The 19,159-nt window shown below is 43.6% G+C and overlaps 1 protein-coding gene across 1 annotated transcript; it reads right to left on the bottom strand.

Moving 5' to 3' along the window:
- Positions 1 to 12,158: 12,158 nt before the first annotated feature.
- LOC124708532 (aquaporin NIP3-1-like) lies at positions 12,159 to 18,722 on the bottom strand. The gene is made up of 4 exons (XM_047240214.1): positions 18,422 to 18,722; positions 13,042 to 13,467; positions 12,899 to 12,960; positions 12,159 to 12,814 (listed from the first exon to the last, which is right to left on the bottom strand). Exons 1-4 carry the CDS (start codon positions 18,590 to 18,592, stop codon positions 12,619 to 12,621), a joined length of 855 nt encoding a protein of 284 aa, XP_047096170.1. The 5' UTR covers positions 18,593 to 18,722; the 3' UTR covers positions 12,159 to 12,618.
- Positions 18,723 to 19,159: the final 437 nt, after the last annotated feature.

Genomic DNA, 19,159 nt, shown 5'->3' with positions numbered 1-19,159 from the left:
GTCGGTGGTGATGATGGCAATGATCTCCTCCAATTCCCCGTCCCGGCGGAGTGCCAGAACGGAGTTTCTGGTCCCGAGACGGAGTTTCGCGATGGCGGCGGTGTTCTGGATGTCTTCTCGTGATTTCGTCTAACCCCCCGTGCGTTTTTAGGTCGAAGACGTTAAGTAGTCCAAAAGGGGGCATCAGAGGCTGGCCGAGGCGGCCTCACCATAGGGCGGCGCGCCCCCCTCCTAGGCCGCGCCGGCCCATGGTGTGGGGGCCGTGGGCCCCCCTGGCCTGCCCTTCCGGCTCCGTGAATCTTCTGGAAAAATAAGCCCTTGGGCATTAATTCTGGGGATTTTCCTGAAAGTTGAATTTCTGCACAAAAATGAGACACCAGGGCAATTCTGCTGAAAACAACGTTAGTCCGTGTGAGTTGTATCCAAAATACACAAATTAGAGGCAAAACAATAGCAAAAGTGTTCGGGAAAGTAGATACGTTTTGGACGTATTAGGAGGCGCCTCTAGTGAACTGTGGACCCCGGTCCTTCTTCTTTTAATTGCAATCTTCTACAACATTTTTCCTGTTCTGTTCTCTGCAATCAATTCTTCTTCCACACGGTTCGTTTAATCTTTTGTTTTCAGCAAAACCAGTGAGCTTGACAACCTTGCTGAAAGTTGGGGACAAAGTACTTGGTTGTTTGTGTGCAGGTCTCCACGTTGCTGCTGACGCTGGCAGTGCGTCCTGCCACGAGTTGGTTCGCAACACCTCGAGAGAGAAAATTTTTCTCCTACTGGTCGATAAACCTTGGTTTCTTACTGAGGGAAAACTTCCTATTGTGCTAATCATACCTTCCTCTTGGGGTTCCACTCAACGTTGCGCATAAATTCTCCTTCATCAACTCCGCGCTCAGCAAGACTTTTTCTGGCGCCTTTGCCGGGGAGAAAAGCATCTCTTCTGCGAGGGGAGTCTCTCACTCTCAACTCTTTTACTTTGTTATTGTTTTGCTTGCATATTTTATTTTTATCTTGTTTGCATTTTATATCAAAAATAAAAAAACAATTGTATAGTTTTTATTTGTGTTGTTTACTTTACTTTGCAAAATGAATGTCCCTGAAGTTGAGGTTCGCACATTTAAGCAACAAGGGGTTGAAAGTTTGAAAGATGCTTGGTATAGAATATGTGATGCTCATCATAGATGTACTAAGAAATATTCTACTATGATTCTTCTTAGGAATTTCTATGTTGGTATTTCTACTTGAAATAGATATGTTCTAGATACTCTTATTGGTGGTAATTTGCTAGGTGCTCCCGCTTCGGAAGCCTATGTTTTAATTGAAAGTTTAGTAGGAAGTCCTCCCATTAATGTTGCTAAAACTGAGATCACTTTAGAAGAGGTGGTAAAAAGACTAGATTCTTTAGAGAAAAGTTTGCCCAATTTACTTTTTGATGCTATCCATACTAATGAGTTTATAGGAGGAATCAATAAAAAAAATTGCTGTTTTGGAAGGTAGCATTGCAAATGATGATAGAACTATTAGAATTGGTAAACTTGAAGAAGCTATGAAAACTTTGAGTTCTACTTTTTCTCTCTTGGTTTCAAAAAGGAGAGATCTTTTGTTGGGAAAGAACAAAAATTTATGTATGTCCCTAAGGCACCCAAATCAAAAGCCCGTGATATGTTTAAATTTGATAAAACTTTTAGTGCAACTAAGAGTAAATTGTATGTTGAATCTTCAGAGGTGTCTAAGGTATGTGATGATACAAATGGTGTTTTGGAAGAAGTAATTGATCTTGATGCTTTACCTCTTGACAATACTTGATTTGCACTCTTTCCGCGCCTAGCTCAAATGCGTTGAAGAAAAGCGCTTATGGGAGACAACCCATGTTTTATTTCTGTTATTTTTTTCTTTGTTGAGTCTTGGAAGTTATTGCTACTGTAATAACCTCTCCTTATTGTTTTTATTTCGTTTTTGTGCCAAGGGTAGCATCTAATAGAAAGAAAGCAGTGTTTGGGGTATTTGCAATTCTGAAACAGATTCTGTGCTGGTCACGAAAAAAATTCTAACAAATCGCCAGAACATTATTTTGAGCTGCAAACTTTTGTTCTTATGCCCCAGTATGTTAGATAACTTTCGTTAGTTTAGCATTTTTTGATTTGAGCAACAGAACTATTTCTTTAATTTCGATCTCTGCCTACTGGTCTGTTTTGACAGATTTCTGCCATGTTTTGCATTTGCGTCTTATGCTTCATATTTTTGAGTTCTTTTATGAAAAATAGCTTTAGGAAGAAGTAGCTACAGTAACATATGTTAAAATGAGTGTTTGATATGTGCCATTACTGAAGCCTTGCTGGTTTGATATATTTTTATTTGCACTGATGTTGCTAATCAATTGTGCTGACTTTTGTGTGGAGTAAGTTTTCAAGTGTAGGGAGAGAAGAATGATGAAATAAGATGAAGCATGGACAAGAGCTCAATCTTGGGGATGTCCCCTGGACCTCCCAAGAAATATCCAAGAAGTACAAGCATCAAAGCTTGGGGATGCCCAAGGCATCCCCTCTTGATCAACAAAAAGCACCAGGTCATTTTTCAACACGCTATATTTTTATTCCTTCATGTGATATGTGTTATCCTTGGAGCGTCTTTACTTTTTGCTGTGTGTTTACCTTCAATAAAGTTGAATCCCATCCGTCATGTTTACTTTGGAGTGAGACACGCTCCACCGCTTTGCATATTTACTTTGGAGTGAGACACGCTCCACTGTTTTGCATGTTTATTTTAGAGTGAGACACGCTCCACTGTTATGCATTTTGCGTTGGAGAGAGACACGCTCGACTTTTACATTTATTTGAGTTTTAATAGCTCTCTGGACATTTACTTGTTTTTCATATATGAGAGTTGTTTGGTTTCATTTGGTTGATGTTGGAAGCATGAAAAAAGTTTTATGTGTATGTGATGCAAATGGAATCATTTTTAGACTGTGGCATAGTTATTTTTGCATATCTTGCTAGATGTTATTCTCATGATGAGCTTGTTAATTATGTTTTCATTATGATTAGTCTCAAATACTGAGAGTGTTTAGTGTGCCATTGAAGGTTTCATGCATTGTTTTTAGCATACAACAGAAAAAGCATAATATTGTGGTATATATTCTCCTGCGAATGTTTTTATTTGGGTCGACTTGGCACATGTTTTGCAACATGTTATGACTACATTCCAGTCAATTCTTGCCTCTATGATTATTTAGTTTGCAACTTGTGTATCACTTTATGCTTTGATTAATATATTTTATCGCTGTGCATGATTATGGCCATTATGCTCTCTTAGTTGGTTGCACCCGGTCTTTTTCTAGCCTCCATTTGTGTGAGTATTTTATTCATGCATACAACCACCAAAAACCAAATAAGACAAAGTTTCCACCATAGCTACCTATATGTGGTATTTCATTTCCATTCCATAGTAGTTTGCTCGTGTGCTACCTTTAAAACATTCAAACAGTTCCTCGTTTTGTGACATTGTTTTTAGCTCATGAGGAAGTAAATTAAAATTGTGATTATCGTCTTCCATACTAGTTAAGTAACTCAAAGACTCGCGATCTAGCTTCATCTTGCTTGTCACATAAAAAAGTATATAAAAAAAGAGCTGGTTTGACCACAACTTCCAATAGGGGAAGAAAATAGAAAAATTATAAGAAAATGGCACTCCTCCATGGTTTGTGATTGCTTGGTCGGCACCCGAGGATTCGGTTAGCCATGGTATGTGTAAGCAAAGGTTGGGAGGAGTGTCACAATTTTATAAGCAGTATAAATGAAAAGAGGACACACCCAAATATTTCGGAACCGCTCTCAAACTTGCTTGGTATGGAAGATGACAATAGCTCTTTTTACTACTCGTTGACATGAACAACCACCTCTCAAAATTGCATTTTATACTCTTGTTATTTGAATAAAAAGCTCTAGCACATGAGTGATCTTACCTGCCTCTCAAAGAGAGACCTTCTTTTGCTTTTATGTCGAGTCTCCACCTTCTAGTTTATGCACCACTTATGAGAGCATAGTTGTCATTCTTAGTTTTATGTGCATGGTCCCATGATTTTATTGATTGATTCATAATTATGGTATTGATTGTTCAAACTTTTTGTTTCTAGTCTCCTTATAATCTTTTAACGGTGTCGAAGCATTTATGTTTTGCTTCCACTTATGGGACAAACTGAGTACCACTTTATTATGTATCTATGCTATGCTCTTGACAATCACTTTGCTTTCATGCACGTTATACATTTTCTTTTGTTTGATTACTATTCATGTTTTAGCATGATTATTAAGTTTCATTGTTTGATTATATCTATCATGCTTGTGTTAGGATTCTATTATTCCAGCTATGTTTGGTTTTACACATAGATTGATCAAAGTAGTGTGACAACATGTCACCTAAAAAATTATTTGTTTGTTATCACTTACCTACTCGAGGACGAGCATGAGTTAAGCTTGGGGATGTTGATACGTCCCAAACGTATCTATAATTTTTGATGCTCCATGCTTGTTTTGTTACAATTCTTATATGTTTTATGTGCACTTCTCCACACTTTTTAGCATTTTCTGGGACTAACCTATTAACGCAGTGCCGTAGTGCAAGTTCCTGTTTTCTGTTGTTTTTGTGTTTCAGAAAAGTTGTACATGAAAGTTTCTCGGAATTGGACGAAACAAAAGCCCAGAGTCTTATTTTTCCGGAACGAAGATGGAGCCAGAAGGACACGCGCAGGAGAGCTGCCATGTGGCAGTACACCTATTTATTCCTCGTATCGGGAAAACCCCAGGGACCCGAGCCTCCATCCACGAAAAGTTCCGACTCCGTCGTCAACCGATACCCTAGTTCGGGAGGGTTCTGCAGTCCACCCCGGCACCCTGCCGGAGAGGGAAATCACCGTCGGAGGTCTCTACATCGCCATGTCTTCATCCGAGGTGATGCGTGAGTAGTTATCCACGGGACCATGGGTCCATAGCAGTAGCTAGATGGTTGTTCTCTCCTTGTTGTGCTTCATGTATAGATCTCGTGAGCTGCCTAACATGATCAAGATCATCAATTTGTAATTGCTACATGTTGGTTTGATGTGGATCCGATTTATAGAGAGATTGTTTTGGTTGAGATTATGTATTATGTTATTATGATTTTGCATGCTCTCCGTTTCTAGTAGATGCTCTGGTCAAGTAGATGCTAGCGACTCCAAGAGGGAGTATTTATGCTCGATAGTGGGTTCATGCCTCTATTTAACCATGGGAAGTGACCTTATTCTCTACGGTTGTAGATGTGCTGTTGCTACTAGGGAGAAAACAACATTGTTCTATTCAAGGGTAGTTTCATTGTTTACTTTACACACATTGCTTAAAGCGATAGTCCGTTGCTTGCAACTCAATACTGGAGGGTGTCGCGGATGCAATCCTGAAGGTGGATTATTAGTCATAGATGCAGTTGGATTACGGTCTATGTATATTGTTGTAATGCCCGCATACTTTTATAGCATGTATTCTGCACCAACCATTAGCGTAGAATCTCTGTTTGTCAGTTGCCTATCTGTAATTTGTTTACCCAGCATATTTATTTATTGGGGAGACGCCTCTAGTGAACTGTGGACCCCGTTCCTTCTTCTTTTAATTGCAATCTTCTACAACATTTTTCTGTTCTTTTCTCTGCAAACAATTCTTCTTCCACACAGTTCGTTTAATCCTTTATTTTCAGCAAAACCAGTGATCTTGACAACCTCGCTGAAAGTTGGGGACAAAGTATTTGGTTGTTTGTGTGCAGGTCTCCACGTTGCTGCTAACGCCAGCAGTGCGCCCTGCCACGAGTTGGTTCGCAACACCTCGGGAGAGAACGTTTTTCTCCTACTGGTCGATAAACCTTGGTTTCTTACTCAGAGAAAACTTCCTACTGATCGCATCAATTCCACTTTAAAAGTCCAGTTGCGCCATGCGCCAACTCGGTTATTACATCACAAAAATCACAGCTCTTGTGGGTTGTATGTTAAATATACGGTGAAGTATGAATGCAACCTATTATTTGCTAATGTTGAAATAGAATCATGCTTTCGGATAGTTTCCACATAACCTGATGTGCTGGGCTAACATGACCACAGATTGCCACGTATGTGACACTAGATGTGTGGCCTATGGCTATGGGTTCCGCTTGTCAGGCGTTTATTTTGACACTGAAACTGACACGACACGACAGAACGCCACAAAGTGGTTCACAAAAAACCGAAACACAAATCCACGCCGTTCTGAACAAGCAGAAGGACGTCGGTTTATTACACATCACGGGACACAAATGATAACAGTCCCACGGTGAGTAGGCATCCACCGGACAGTGAAATGCCCAGCTAGCTAGCTCCTGCGTCGCTTCCGCGAACGACCAGGAGCTCCTGCCGGCGCCACCTCTCTAGCCCCTCCCTCCTGTCCACTCCCCCTCGCCGCCGCTGGAAGGCGCCACCCGGGCGAAGCTCGGGTGCGTCAGCGGCGGCGGGGACGACCCTTCTCCTTCGCGTGGTGGTGGCGGTGCCGCGCTGGGCGTTGGGCGCGGCGGTGCGGTCGCAGCGGCGATGGTGCGGTGGCTTCGCGGCGGTTGCGTGCTCATGGCGATAGTGGCTCCGGCAGCTGCAAGTATGGGCGGCGCGAGCTCCTTTCTCGGCGGGCTCGGGAGGACGAACGGGGAAGGCCCGACGGTGCATCTGTGGCCCTCTTGGCCGGCGGCGACCTTATGTTCTGCTCCAGGGATATCTGGAGCCTCACGAGCCGGGCGGGGGCCCGGGCCCCTTCTGAGCCTAGATCCAGCCCTGATTTGGACGGGGTCTCCGATTCGGTGGGCATGTACATGGGTCGGGTGCTGTGCGCTGCCTTGGAGGCAAGCTTGGCCGGCGGCGGGTTGCCTGCCGGTGTTAGTGTGCTGGCTTGCTTACGGGCAGGGGCCTGGTGCCATGCGAATCCATTGCCTTCCGTCCCACGATCTGGTGTTGTCCGTAGCCATGGGGGCTGTTGGTCAACGATCCTCGGGAGGTGCTCTCTCCAGTCAGGTTCGATGCTTCCAGGCAGGGGGTCCGGGGTACTCGATGCGAAGGTTCTACTCGTTCCCATCATCTTCTCCGTTGAGCACTGAGTTGGGACGCCGGCCCTGGAAGGTGGGAGTCATGTTGGTCGGCGGGCGAGCTAGTGACTCTGGTGCTGCCGGTGACCACGGCCGTGAGAGCGGCGTGGTGGTCGGCGAGTTGAGTGTTGTGGGGTGTAGATGGCGGTGATTTTGCCAAAGGGAAACCTTTGCCCCTTGGGCCACGGTGGCGACGTCCGCGGACGGTGTTCCCTTGTTGAAGGCGTCGTGAGGCTAATCTCCGTCCCTCTACTTCCTTCGGGTGAAATCCCAAGATCCTCGGATCGGGCGGTGGCGGCACTCCGATGTCGTGCTCTTCTTGAAGATATCATCTTGGGATCCCACAGCACGAGGCTCTCCGATGGTTGTGACGGAGGTGATTCTTCGGCGACCTTCGGCAAGGCTTGCTCTGTGCCATTCCCTTGTCGAGCTACCTTGGTGCTGCATTTTGGTATGTGCGCAACGTGGGTTGGTCCCCGGTGGTGGTCGGCTTCCGGTGGTGTTTCTGTGATGGAGGGGTTCTGTCGCGGCTCGCGTGTTCGATGGCTCGCTCTTGAGTGAGCTCCGGCCTGACACTGTAGCTTCCAGCTCTGCTCCGAGTCCTCGTAGGCGTTTTTGCTGAGTCTGTTGGTCGCGCTTCCGATTATAGCTTCTTTGGTAGTTCGTGTGGGTGTGTGGTTCGATCTGTAAACTAGGTTCAGCACTTTGTTCGTTTTCGCTATTGGTGGCTTTATTAATCCAAAGTTGGGCACTTACGTGCCTTTTATCTAAAAAAAGTAGGCATCCACCAACATTCAGTGTAGGCATCGACCAACATCGACCTGATAATATCATCGTAGGTAGTACGAACCTAGTACTAGTTGCTACTCGCCGGTGAGTAGGCATCGACCACCATTCAGCAGCCAACCGGCCACGCGGATCAGAGTTGTGTGTGCGCATCGATCAGCGTCGGAAGCTGCGCTGCGGGCGCGGGGTCTCGCCGTTGGCGTCCCTGAACTTGACCGCCGTATACACGCCGGCGCCGGCCACCACGCCCAGCATCGGCGCCACCAGGTATATCCACAGCTGGCTGTAGTTCCCTGCCGCCACCGCTGGCCCCAGCGTCCTCACCGGGTTCATGGACCCTCCCGTTGTCGGCCTGCAAGACAAGCACGCACGCGTCAGGATGGGGGCTACCTCGGAAACTCAGTTCTCTTGTTTGTTTATCTATTTGGCCAACCAAAAACGCTGATAATGTCTATTTTAGTATATTCACAATTATCCTAAAATAAAAACAGTACAATCAAGAATTCTAGAATGTATCTCTTTTAACATTAGAGATCTAGGTGCCATGATATTTAAAGATACCATAAATAGACGTAAACACATGCGTATTCTTTGAATTTAACTAGATGACGTAACAAAGAACTATGTATAAATGTTTCGAAAAAAAAGATTTATGTTATAAATACACCCTCAAGATAGCATAAACAACACCTTAACAATAGCATGAACAACACCTTAACAATAACATTGCCAACAAATTCATGTTCACAATAGAATAAACAACACCTTCATAGTAAGTTGCAACAAACTAATGCAACACAAATCTCTACATAAACAGCACATTCGCAATAACATGAACAAAGCAATGACAATAATCTAATCGGGACAATGAGGCAAACTTAAGCAGAATATATAAATTGGTACAATAGCTCTAACCATGAAGACTTTGTTTGTCGGCATGACGGTTGTTCACACAAAGATTTATACCTTCGATTCGCTGGGAGTTACTATATAGAGGCATGTACATCAAGTTGCGTCAATATACACATAAGCATGTACTCTACTATGAAAATTTTATCTACATAGCAAGTAAACATGATTTTGTATTGTTGCAATAACACTTAATCATAATATAATATCCTATCCATCTCATTAAAGCCACAATTTTTTTTATTGTTCATATTTTCAACATTTTTTTGTTAACAACTAAATATGTGTTTGTAGACCGAACGCATTTGTGTTCAACAATAAGAGCTCTATGTTTGTTAGTTTATTTACATTTTTTGTTCAAATTACATTATAAAAATACATAAATTTTTATTAGACATGTGTCTTAGAATTCAGAAAATTATTCCCAAGCATTTTACAAAATCAAAATTGCTCGGTGATGTCTTCAAAAATTTCCGCAGAGACACGGGGGATGATTTTCTAGTATATAGTAGAAACCTAGTAGATCACGATCATGATTTGTCCATGTTCGCTGAGGATTCCTTAACTTGCTAAGAATTATGGGCAAGTAATTGGTGGATATGAAGAGGAGGTGCCATCTATGAGAGGGACTCAGACAAAAATAACCTATTCCAAATGATTCACGGATCCACCCAAAAAATAAAACTAGATTTACCAACCCCCTTTGATATCTTCACCCTCCAAGATCAAACATAATGATTCCCCTCACTCTTCTCTTCACCGATGACATAAATATCAACACCGGGGCCAACAATTTAACAAATACGATATAGTTTAGTACATTGATAATTATCCAAAACCAAGAAATCTAGAAATCTCTTTTTAACGGTTAGAGATCTATGTGCCGTGATATTTGAAGATACTACAAATACACACAAATGCAAACATATTTATTAAATTTATCTAAATGACACAAATTAAATTGTAGACTTTTTTAATTCTTCTACTTTTTCCGGTACCACCAACGCTAATGTTTATGGAAATGGTTTTCCCAAAATGAGCATTAAAACTATATAAAAAATATTATATATTAATACTTAATTAAATTTTATGTGGTTTATTTTGGAACATAATGCATTATAATACCCCTCCATACAGAAAGGGTGTCGCAACTTTCTCTAGATACGTATGTATCTAGATGTGTTTTAATGTGTAGATACATGCGATGTTAGATAAAGTTAAGGCATTATTTTTCAAACAAAGGGAGTAATTAAATCTGTATGACAAGAGAGAGATTTATTAAAAATAAAAATGTTTAGTATAAATAATAAAAACTTAGAGAATATGGTGCTACAAGTGAGGCGGTGTTGCTGCACGGGTAGAGACAATGGGTGCTACAAGTGAGTAATTAAATATGTATGTCAAGAATTCTGGATGCTTAAAACGATGTGTGGCAGTGTTGGTGCAATGGTGAACAATAGAGGTTCATCGATGGCCGTGGTCATAGAACAAAGGAGATCATGCCAGGAAAACTTATCCCCTGCACCTGGAAAATATATGGACCTGGCAAATATATGGACCGGCTGCCCCTATGATTCCTGGACCATCAGATGTAGAAGTTATAGTCAAGATTAGTTCAACGGTATCATATTTATAAGAAGTACCTTGTTGTTCATTAGAATCAATGAGTGCTCCAGCTTATTGGGATTTGACTACAAAACATGTTTCGTATACAAAACTAAGTTCCACAAATTATGGATGCAAACTCATCCTGTTTCAACAAGATCCGTACGAGGTGAACTGGGTTGATATTCTAAAATTTAACGAAACCAGAACTAAACAGAACTATCAGAAATTTGACAAAATAATGTGAATCTCAAAAGAGAAGGAACACGGATTTATAACAACAAACCTATAGGACTGTTTTGGAAACATTGCAAGACACAAAAGTCCATAAAACCTGACTGAAGGTTGATTTAGAGCAGAAACAAGGTTGTGCTTGCAAATAGAACTACTATCTTGATTCTGATGGTATTTTAGTCGTTGTTTTTTCATCCAATAGTCAAGGAATCACAGGTGCAACCGGTGCATATATTTGCCTGGTGCAGGGGATACGTTCTCCTCTGGCCAACACCCAGAGCAAGCGCCGCGAGCCATGTGCGGGATCTCAGTATGGGAAGCGATGTTTTGTTTTTGCAGTCAAGCTTTGCATGGAGGAGATGCAGGAAAATGATTGGACACCTTTTTGGATTGATCTGAAAACATGTCAAGCCCTCCATGCGGGCTCCCGAGCCCTTGGAGGATGCTCAGAATAACCTCTATCCAAATCAGTAATAAAATGTAAGTTAAAATACTTTGAATTTGGAGTTAGACTACTAGTGTAACTAGTAGCTCGCCACGTGAAAAAACTGAAAAAAATTCGGAATTAACTGCAAACAAACACCATGTAATGTAACAAAAGAGAAACCGTAGATGTAGATGAATACAGACATATACACATGAGCTACGTGCAGAGTCTAAGAATTCACTTATGCCGTTTGGTCGCTCAAAAGTGCATTTAACATTCATGTGCCAATTACATCACAAAATATCTACGCTTTTCCACATAAAATTAATCACTGCTCATGCGGGTTGTATGCTAAATTGCGATGAAGTATATGAATACAACCTCGGATGGCTTGCACATGATTGAGCTGATGTAAACGTTGGGCTAACATGGCCACAAATCGCCACGTAAGCGCCACAGTGTGAGTTCCGCTTGTCAAGTAGGCTGTCAAACTAGCTAAATCTAATGCTTAGAGCATCTCCAACAGGCGCGCTATATAGGCCGCGCGGCATAAAAACGTCCGATATAGCGCGCGCGGGACAGAATCAGGCGCTCCAGCAGGCGCGGTAAACGGCGCGGTGCTGTAAAATTTTTAGGGCGCGCGGCGTTTTGCACAATCCGGAGCGGCATATCTGGCGCGTCGGCTACAGCGCGCGGCATCGCTCGTCCAACCGCGAAAAATCCCCCGCGCTGAAACTTCCTCCCCCGCGTCGCTGCCCCGAGCCCAATCCGCCGTCTCCGCGCGCCGCCGGCGATCCCGACGATGGACGACCCCTCCGGCAACCCGCCGACCCCTCCCTACTCTGTCACACCCTCCGCCGCCGCCGCCACTTCCGCCGCGCCAGCGCCAAACCCTAGCGGCGGCGCCGACGCCGGGAACCCAACGGCTGCTGCGCGGGCGCTGTTCGTCCCGCCGCGCGGGGCACTACACGCAGGCGCTGCCGCGGCGCAGATGGCCGCGCAGGGCACCGGAACGGTTTATCCAGAAGTTATGGTTCTACGTAAAAAAAAACGTAAATTAGTACATTGCTCCAAGAATTGATGTTTTGTGCAATTCACTCCGTAAAGAAAGTGAAACTGTAGATGGATACAGAGACATACAATATACGACTTAATCAAAGGAGTCTTTGGTACAGTACATTCACGCGGCCTGATGCCCGTCAGCCGGCGCATCGGCGTTTATTTTGACACTGGAACTGACACGACACGACCGAGCGGCGAACACCGCAGATGGTTCACAAATTAACTGAAACACAAAGTCCACGCCGTTCTGAACGAAGCAGAGCGACTCTCGGTTTATTACATCAGGGGACACAGATGAAGGCAGTCTCACTGGAAACTGGAAATCGTAGTAATGGACCGATCATACCTGATCGTAGTAATCGTAATACTGTATGTAGTAGTTGCAGCTCGCCAGAGAGATCGTAATAAGTAAGCGTTGATCAGCATTCAGCGACCAACCGGACACGCACGGATCGGAGTTGTGTGCGCGCATCGATCAGCGCCGGAAGCTCCGCTGCGGGCGCGGGGTCTCGCCGTTGACGTCCCTGAGTTTGACCGCCGTGTACACGCCGGCGCCGGCCACCGCGCCCAGCGTCGGCGCCACCAGGTATATCCACAGCTGCCTGTAGTTCCCCGCCGCCACCGCCGGCCCCAGCGTCCTCACCGGGTTCATCGACCCTCCCGTCGTCGGCCTGCAAGACAAGCACGCACGCGTCAGGATGGGCTATCTCGGAAACTCAGTTCACATTGCAGGTTGCGTTGGCACAGCTGCTTACCCGGCCACAAGGATGTTGAGCGTCACGGCTGCTCCAACGGCGATGCCGGCGAGCTCGCCCACCTGCATGCCACAATGGGAAGAAATTGCAGATGAATCCTTGAAGAGAGTGGAGAAGAGGATGTGGGTCGGTCAGTGACGAACGGCTCGGGTGTCGGTGGCGACGGCGGTGACGACGAAGAGAAGGTTGAAGGTGATGATGAACTCGGTGAAGAAGGCCTGGGCGGTGGAGATGGTGACGTCCGGGACGGTGACGCCGCCGGAGAGGAAGGGGTGGAAGACGCCCTTGAGCGCGAAGCTGGCGCAGATGGAGCCCAGCACCTGGACGGCCACGTAGGCGGGGACCTGGAGCCAGGGGAAGTGGCGGAGCGCCGCGAACGCGATGGTCAGCGACGGGTTCAGGTGCGCGCCGGAGATGTGCCCCGTCGACAGGATGATGGTCGTCACGGCAAGCCCCGCGCACGCCGCGTTGCCGAACGGCGAGATCGCGCCGCCGTACTTCTGGTTCACGATCGGCGCCGCCGTCGCGAAGAAGATGAGGATGAACGTGCCCACGAACTCAGCGCCCAGCTGCACAAATGCCATTCATTGGTTAACATGCTGCTCATGTCTCATTAGATTAGCTTAGTACAGAGACGCAAGCTGGGCCTTGCATGTTTTTTCTGCATGAAACTGGGTCTTGCATGTGTTTTCTGCTTGTAAAAAGGCGGGGTGGTACTAAACGGGAACTGCTTTACACCGACCAATTTTTTTTTTGTATTTTCAAAATTGAACATTTGTTAAGTTTGAACAATTTTGAAATTTCGAAATTTGAACATTTTTTTTAAATTCAAACATTTTCTAAATTTGAACAATTTTTGAATTCAAACAATTTTCAAACTTAAACTTTTAAAATCTTGATATTTCTCGAATCTGAAAAGTAAAAATAGGAAAAAGAAAACCAAAAACAAAAAGAAACTAAAAAATGAAAAATAGAAAAACACAAAACAGAAAGAAAAAAAAAGAATAAGAAAAAACACGCAAACTAGGCCGACCAGGTCAGCCTATACCGTGCATGGGGGTTGCGGTGCACGTAAGCAAACACAAGCGAACATACTGAAGAAGCGGAAAGAAAACTTTTGTCTAGGCAATGTAAAGTTACCTCTATACGTCAAAGAGAAAGTTACGTCTATACTTTTAGATTTAGCAGGCTTGGGGTTCCGTAACATTGAATTCTTCAACTTACTATGCTTGCGAAGCAAGCTTGGCATATACTCAAGAACCCAAACACGCCCAGTGCAAGTGTTCTCAAGATTGTTCATTTCCATCATCAAATATTCCTTGAGGCTACGGTTGGTTTCCACCTCCCACAAATATGGCGAGCTCTGATTGAAAGGAGGGATGTGATGATACAAGGATTGATTCGTAGGATTGGATCGGGCATGAATACACACGCTTCGAACCAGGGTTGGATCCCGCGTGACTACATGTTGCATCCGCTCTGATGCAAGAAGGAGAATCCTCCAACCTAGGTGAGTGCTTTTACCAGTGGTGATTCTAGGTCACAGAACAAGTCGATATTAGAGGAGTGGTTCCTCCCTACTGATGTGGAACAAATTTGCAAGATACCGCTGAGTACTAGACGCCATGAGGATGACTGGGCGTGGCACTATGATCGCTCAGGTGCATTGTCTGTGCGATCGATATACCGCCTCTGGTTCATACGAAGAGAACTAGGGAAGATTGGATCGAGCACCGTTTAGGGGTTCGAATCTGGTAGGACAAGAAAAGGTATGGAAAAAATGTGGTCGGTTCAGGTACCGTCAAAGCTTCGCGTCTTCTAATGGCGCGTAGCTCACGAGCCCCTCCCGACAGGAGACGTTCATCACCGGTGGCACATGGCAGATTCGAACAAGTGTTCGATTTGTGGCGAGGATGACTCATGGAGGCATTCACTCATTGATTGCACTCCATGTAGATGTGTATGGGCTCTAGTCAGTGAGGAAGTTACAGAACACGGAAGCTTAACATTGGAACCATCGGCGAAGCAGTGGATTTTCTCGACGATCAGCTTGCTTGAGCATGCAACTTTTGTGGAATTGGTAGTTACCTTATGGGACATTTGGTATGCAAGGAGGCGCTGGATTCATGAAGGCGAACAACAAAGTCCCCTATCGACGTTCCTATTTGTGCGCAACTTTCTTGATGATCTTGCAATAGCAGCTCCGCTCCTAATTAGGGGCGGGGCTGGACTATTTTTCACCCTGATGCCTCTTCAAGCAAGGCTTCCTCATGCTAAGAAAAATGGGCCTTCCTGATGCAGTCTTAGTGGGCTAAGGTGATGCACCGAGCCTTTTTTAGTCTAAAATACAAGGGAAAAAATTCTAGACCCTGATGTGTGTGCATCAGGGTGAGCCCACTAGGCTCCGCCCCTGCTCCTAATGAATATTGATGCGGCGATGACAAAGACTGGTCTAGGCGGGACAGTTGCAGTGGTCTGAAGGAGGAGAGTCCCTGGGTGCCTCGGCACTCACAATCCTAGACCATGATCACTCTGCCACGCTTGAGGCTTTAGCTTGCCGTGAGGCACTAGTGTTGGCCCAAGACTTGCATCTCTCTAGACTATGTGGCATCAGACTGTCTGGATGTCATTAATAATCTCCAGCAGTCGTACATGGGAGTGTATGGTACGATCACACGAGTGATCAATGAGACGGCATCCTTGCTCGAGAAAGTTGTGTTCAAACATGAAGACATAAGCTCAAATAGCGAGGCTCATCGTCTGACAAGGGGTTTTGTAAACTTAGCTAGCAGTCATCAAGTGTGGCTACTGGGGCCACCGGATGGTTTTAACATTTATGTACAAGTTTTTTTTTCTGATAATCAATAAAGAACGACTGAACTCTCCAAAAAAAGGAGGGAGTAGGATTATGTGCACGCAAGCAAACACAACCGAATGCTGAAGAAGCGGAAATAAAAGTTTTGTCTAGGCATTGTCAAGTTGCGTCTATACTTTTAGATTTAGCAGGCTCGATCATCCAGCACTATATAAAGTTGGAACGACAATTTGTTACTGTATCAACAATCACATGTCAATACTATGTTGCTTTTGGCGCCTCCCTATTTTACAAAACCAATCTATTCCAATAATTTTATGCGGACACATTCAGATTGGACATGCCGCCGAGGAGCGAGACGTCAAAGGGAAGCAACCACTCTCGTCGCTCACGGGTAGCTGGAGTCATTCTGGCTGGATGGAGCGATATCCCAATTCAAAGTTTCAAAACATGACATATAGTCCTTCTATGTCACATCTAAGAACCCTATTGCAGAAATAATTGCACTTCTTCTTCAGTAGATGTGTGAGATATATTTTGGCCTCTTATCAACGGTGTCATTGCCTGTTTTCTAAATAAAATATGCACCATGTCTTTGTATACTACAAGAATTATAATTTCATCTATTATACCTACAAGAACTGTATACTGCAAAAAAGGTCTATATTTTTTTAAGTAAACTATAGAAATCACATATGCAATATAGAATCGATATACCTAAATAAATCATGAAAAATATTATTATACGATACCCATGTACCATTATGGTTGTTGATGCTCCCTTCGATCCATAATGAGTGCCGGAAACTTAGTACAAAAGTTATCTTAACAGTACTAAATTTCTAGCACTTATTATGTACCAGAAAAAGTAGTTTTTTTAAAACCGTTGGTCAAATTATGCATTGTTTGACTTTTCAAAATATAGTCCTTATTTTCGGAAATAGAGGAAGTAGTTCGTACATGCTTTTCACAATAGATTCTAGTTTGTAAATGCGTGACACAACGTACATTACCAACGTGTATCTGCACACCATCCGTCACATCAAAATTGATTGCATACACACTATTTTCTCATCAGATAAATACCAGGCACACTGAACAAAACATGTTGACATTCACTATTCTTATTTTTTTTTTATCAAAGGCAATGCACCGGCCTTATTTACCCTTAAATTGAATGTATGAGACGACCAAGGTCGTTCAATAGGATGATGCATAATGTGCTTATGTGCAAGAGGAAGGTAGTGGACTGATGCAGTATCACAGATACCTGTTATCTAGCGGTTGTTTCGGTTGTGGTGTGACACATTGTACTTCCCTGAAGTTTCAAAACATATGTGTTGGTTTTTTCAAAAACATATTTTTTTTTTCAAAACCACAATTTTGTCATTTTTGTGTAGCTGAAACTTTAAAGTATATATTTTTATTTTTTTTAAAATATCGAGTTCACTGAAGTTCGGCAGTAAAATGTTGCACTCACTAGTAAGACGGTATTAAGAGATTACACATTATAGTAAGACATAATCGGAGGTGGTGTTTTCGCTCATAGGTGCATTTGCACCTATTATACAAAATAATTAAAAAACAAATTTCAAAATGTCAGAAAGTTCTGAAATAAAACTTTAGGTGGACATCTTGACATTCTATGTTCGTACACAAGTTTTCGTGGAAAAATAATATTTTATGTGGTATGTATAAAAAATACAAAAAAAATATCCTGTATGTAGTCTTGTTGGAGCATCAAAGTTTATATTACACGAGACACAAAAAATATTTTTTTTCTGAAAACTTATGTGCGAACATAGAATCTCTAGATATAGATGCAAAATTTTATTTTAGAATTTTTTAACACTTTGAATATATTTTCACACAACGAGTTCATATGCACCCGTGAACCAAATTAGATTTCCCGACATAATCTTCAAATATTCAATTTCACTATAGAGACTGGCTGGTAATTGCAGCGTCACTAAAATCAGAATGAAGCAGCATATAAGCTTGCAAAAGCATGTCAGGGCAGTTCAAAATCAGGCAGGCTAGTTGTTTAACTTTCCCGATACCATCTTTCATATAATCAAAGAAGACTTTATTTTCCTTGACCTTTTAAAGTATAAAGCTCCTTCTTGATCTACTCCCTCCGGCTTATGAAATTTGTCTCAACTTTATCAAACTTTAGATGTATCTAAATACTATATTTAACATCTAGATATATTTAAAATTTTAATAAATTTAAGACAAATTTCTTGAGACAGAGGGAGTACAAAAATCAACCTGCACTTTTTTTTTTCTTCTATTGGTTGTATAAACCCTTCCCGAAATATTTCCACATAAACCTATTTTACCTAGAAAAGTGTTTTTATTATTAACAAAAATCCGGAAGAACCAAATTAGTGTGAAACTTGGGTTGGTTGGTATTATTTGCTGACGTAAATCAGGTGACTTTTGAGTCCCGCACACATGCGGGGCTGCATCGAACGGCTCCATATGCGAGTGACTCAAGGTCACCGTACTTCCAGTTGGAGGATTATTGTGCCATCACGCACTAGTCATTATGCATTACCTACTTGAAAGAAAAAGGTATCCTGCACAATTTCGGAAAAGAAGAGAAATCCAGTTCCAGACACGAAACCACGCGGGAGGGAAGAACAGGGGAAACCCATCCATGGCGGCGAGCGAGCAGCACGCAATGCGCACAGTGCATGGCGTACCTTGCGGGTGAGCGAGACGTCCGGCGCGGGGATCTCCAGGACGGAGACGTTGGGCGCCATCGGCAGGCACTTGAACCGCGGCATGGACTTGCGGTCGTACGACAGCGTGCCCGGCGTCGCCGGCGTCGACAGGTTCGGCGTCTCCGCCCCCGTGGTGGCCACCGCTTCCATCACAGCAACTCAGATAAGCAGCCAACTCTCTCTTCTTCCTCTTTCGTTTTTTTTTTGTGTATGTGTTTTTCTGGCGAATGTGGTGGAATGGAAATAGGGGGGCGTGGTGCACTAATTACATGATTTGATGGTCTTTGCAGGGGTAATGCTACGGTTGCGGGAGGATTGGCTCCAGGATCACGAGACCGCGACTGACGGCTACTGCTAGAGAAACATGATTGGGTTTTCTATCAACTTTGTTGTTGTTGTTGTTATTGTTTTTTGGCTAGGTGGGCATTACATGATCTGGAGGCTTTTCTAGATTTTGTGTTAAGGACTCACTGGGGATAAATATTAATCCAGCCTAACTAGAAATGCCTCTGCTACTTCTCTGGGACTACGGACGAAGTGACTTGTATCATCTAGTATTTTTTGGTTCTCTTTTTTTTTCTAGAAAAATAGGGCGTTGCCCCAGTTTCATTGTTGAACTTAAATTTTACAACCATCCGTTTTACAGGCCAAACACACCCATATCTTGATATGAAAGCAAAGTTTTCTTCTACCCCAAACAACGCCAAAAAGGTCATC

The sequence above is a fragment of the Lolium rigidum genome, chromosome 4, assembly GCF_022539505.1.
Source record: "Lolium rigidum isolate FL_2022 chromosome 4, APGP_CSIRO_Lrig_0.1, whole genome shotgun sequence".
In the NCBI taxonomy this organism is placed as follows: domain Eukaryota; kingdom Viridiplantae; phylum Streptophyta; class Magnoliopsida; order Poales; family Poaceae; genus Lolium; species Lolium rigidum.
Note: the sequence above shows the minus strand (reverse complement) of the source record. Positions and strands in the feature narration are given on the sequence as shown.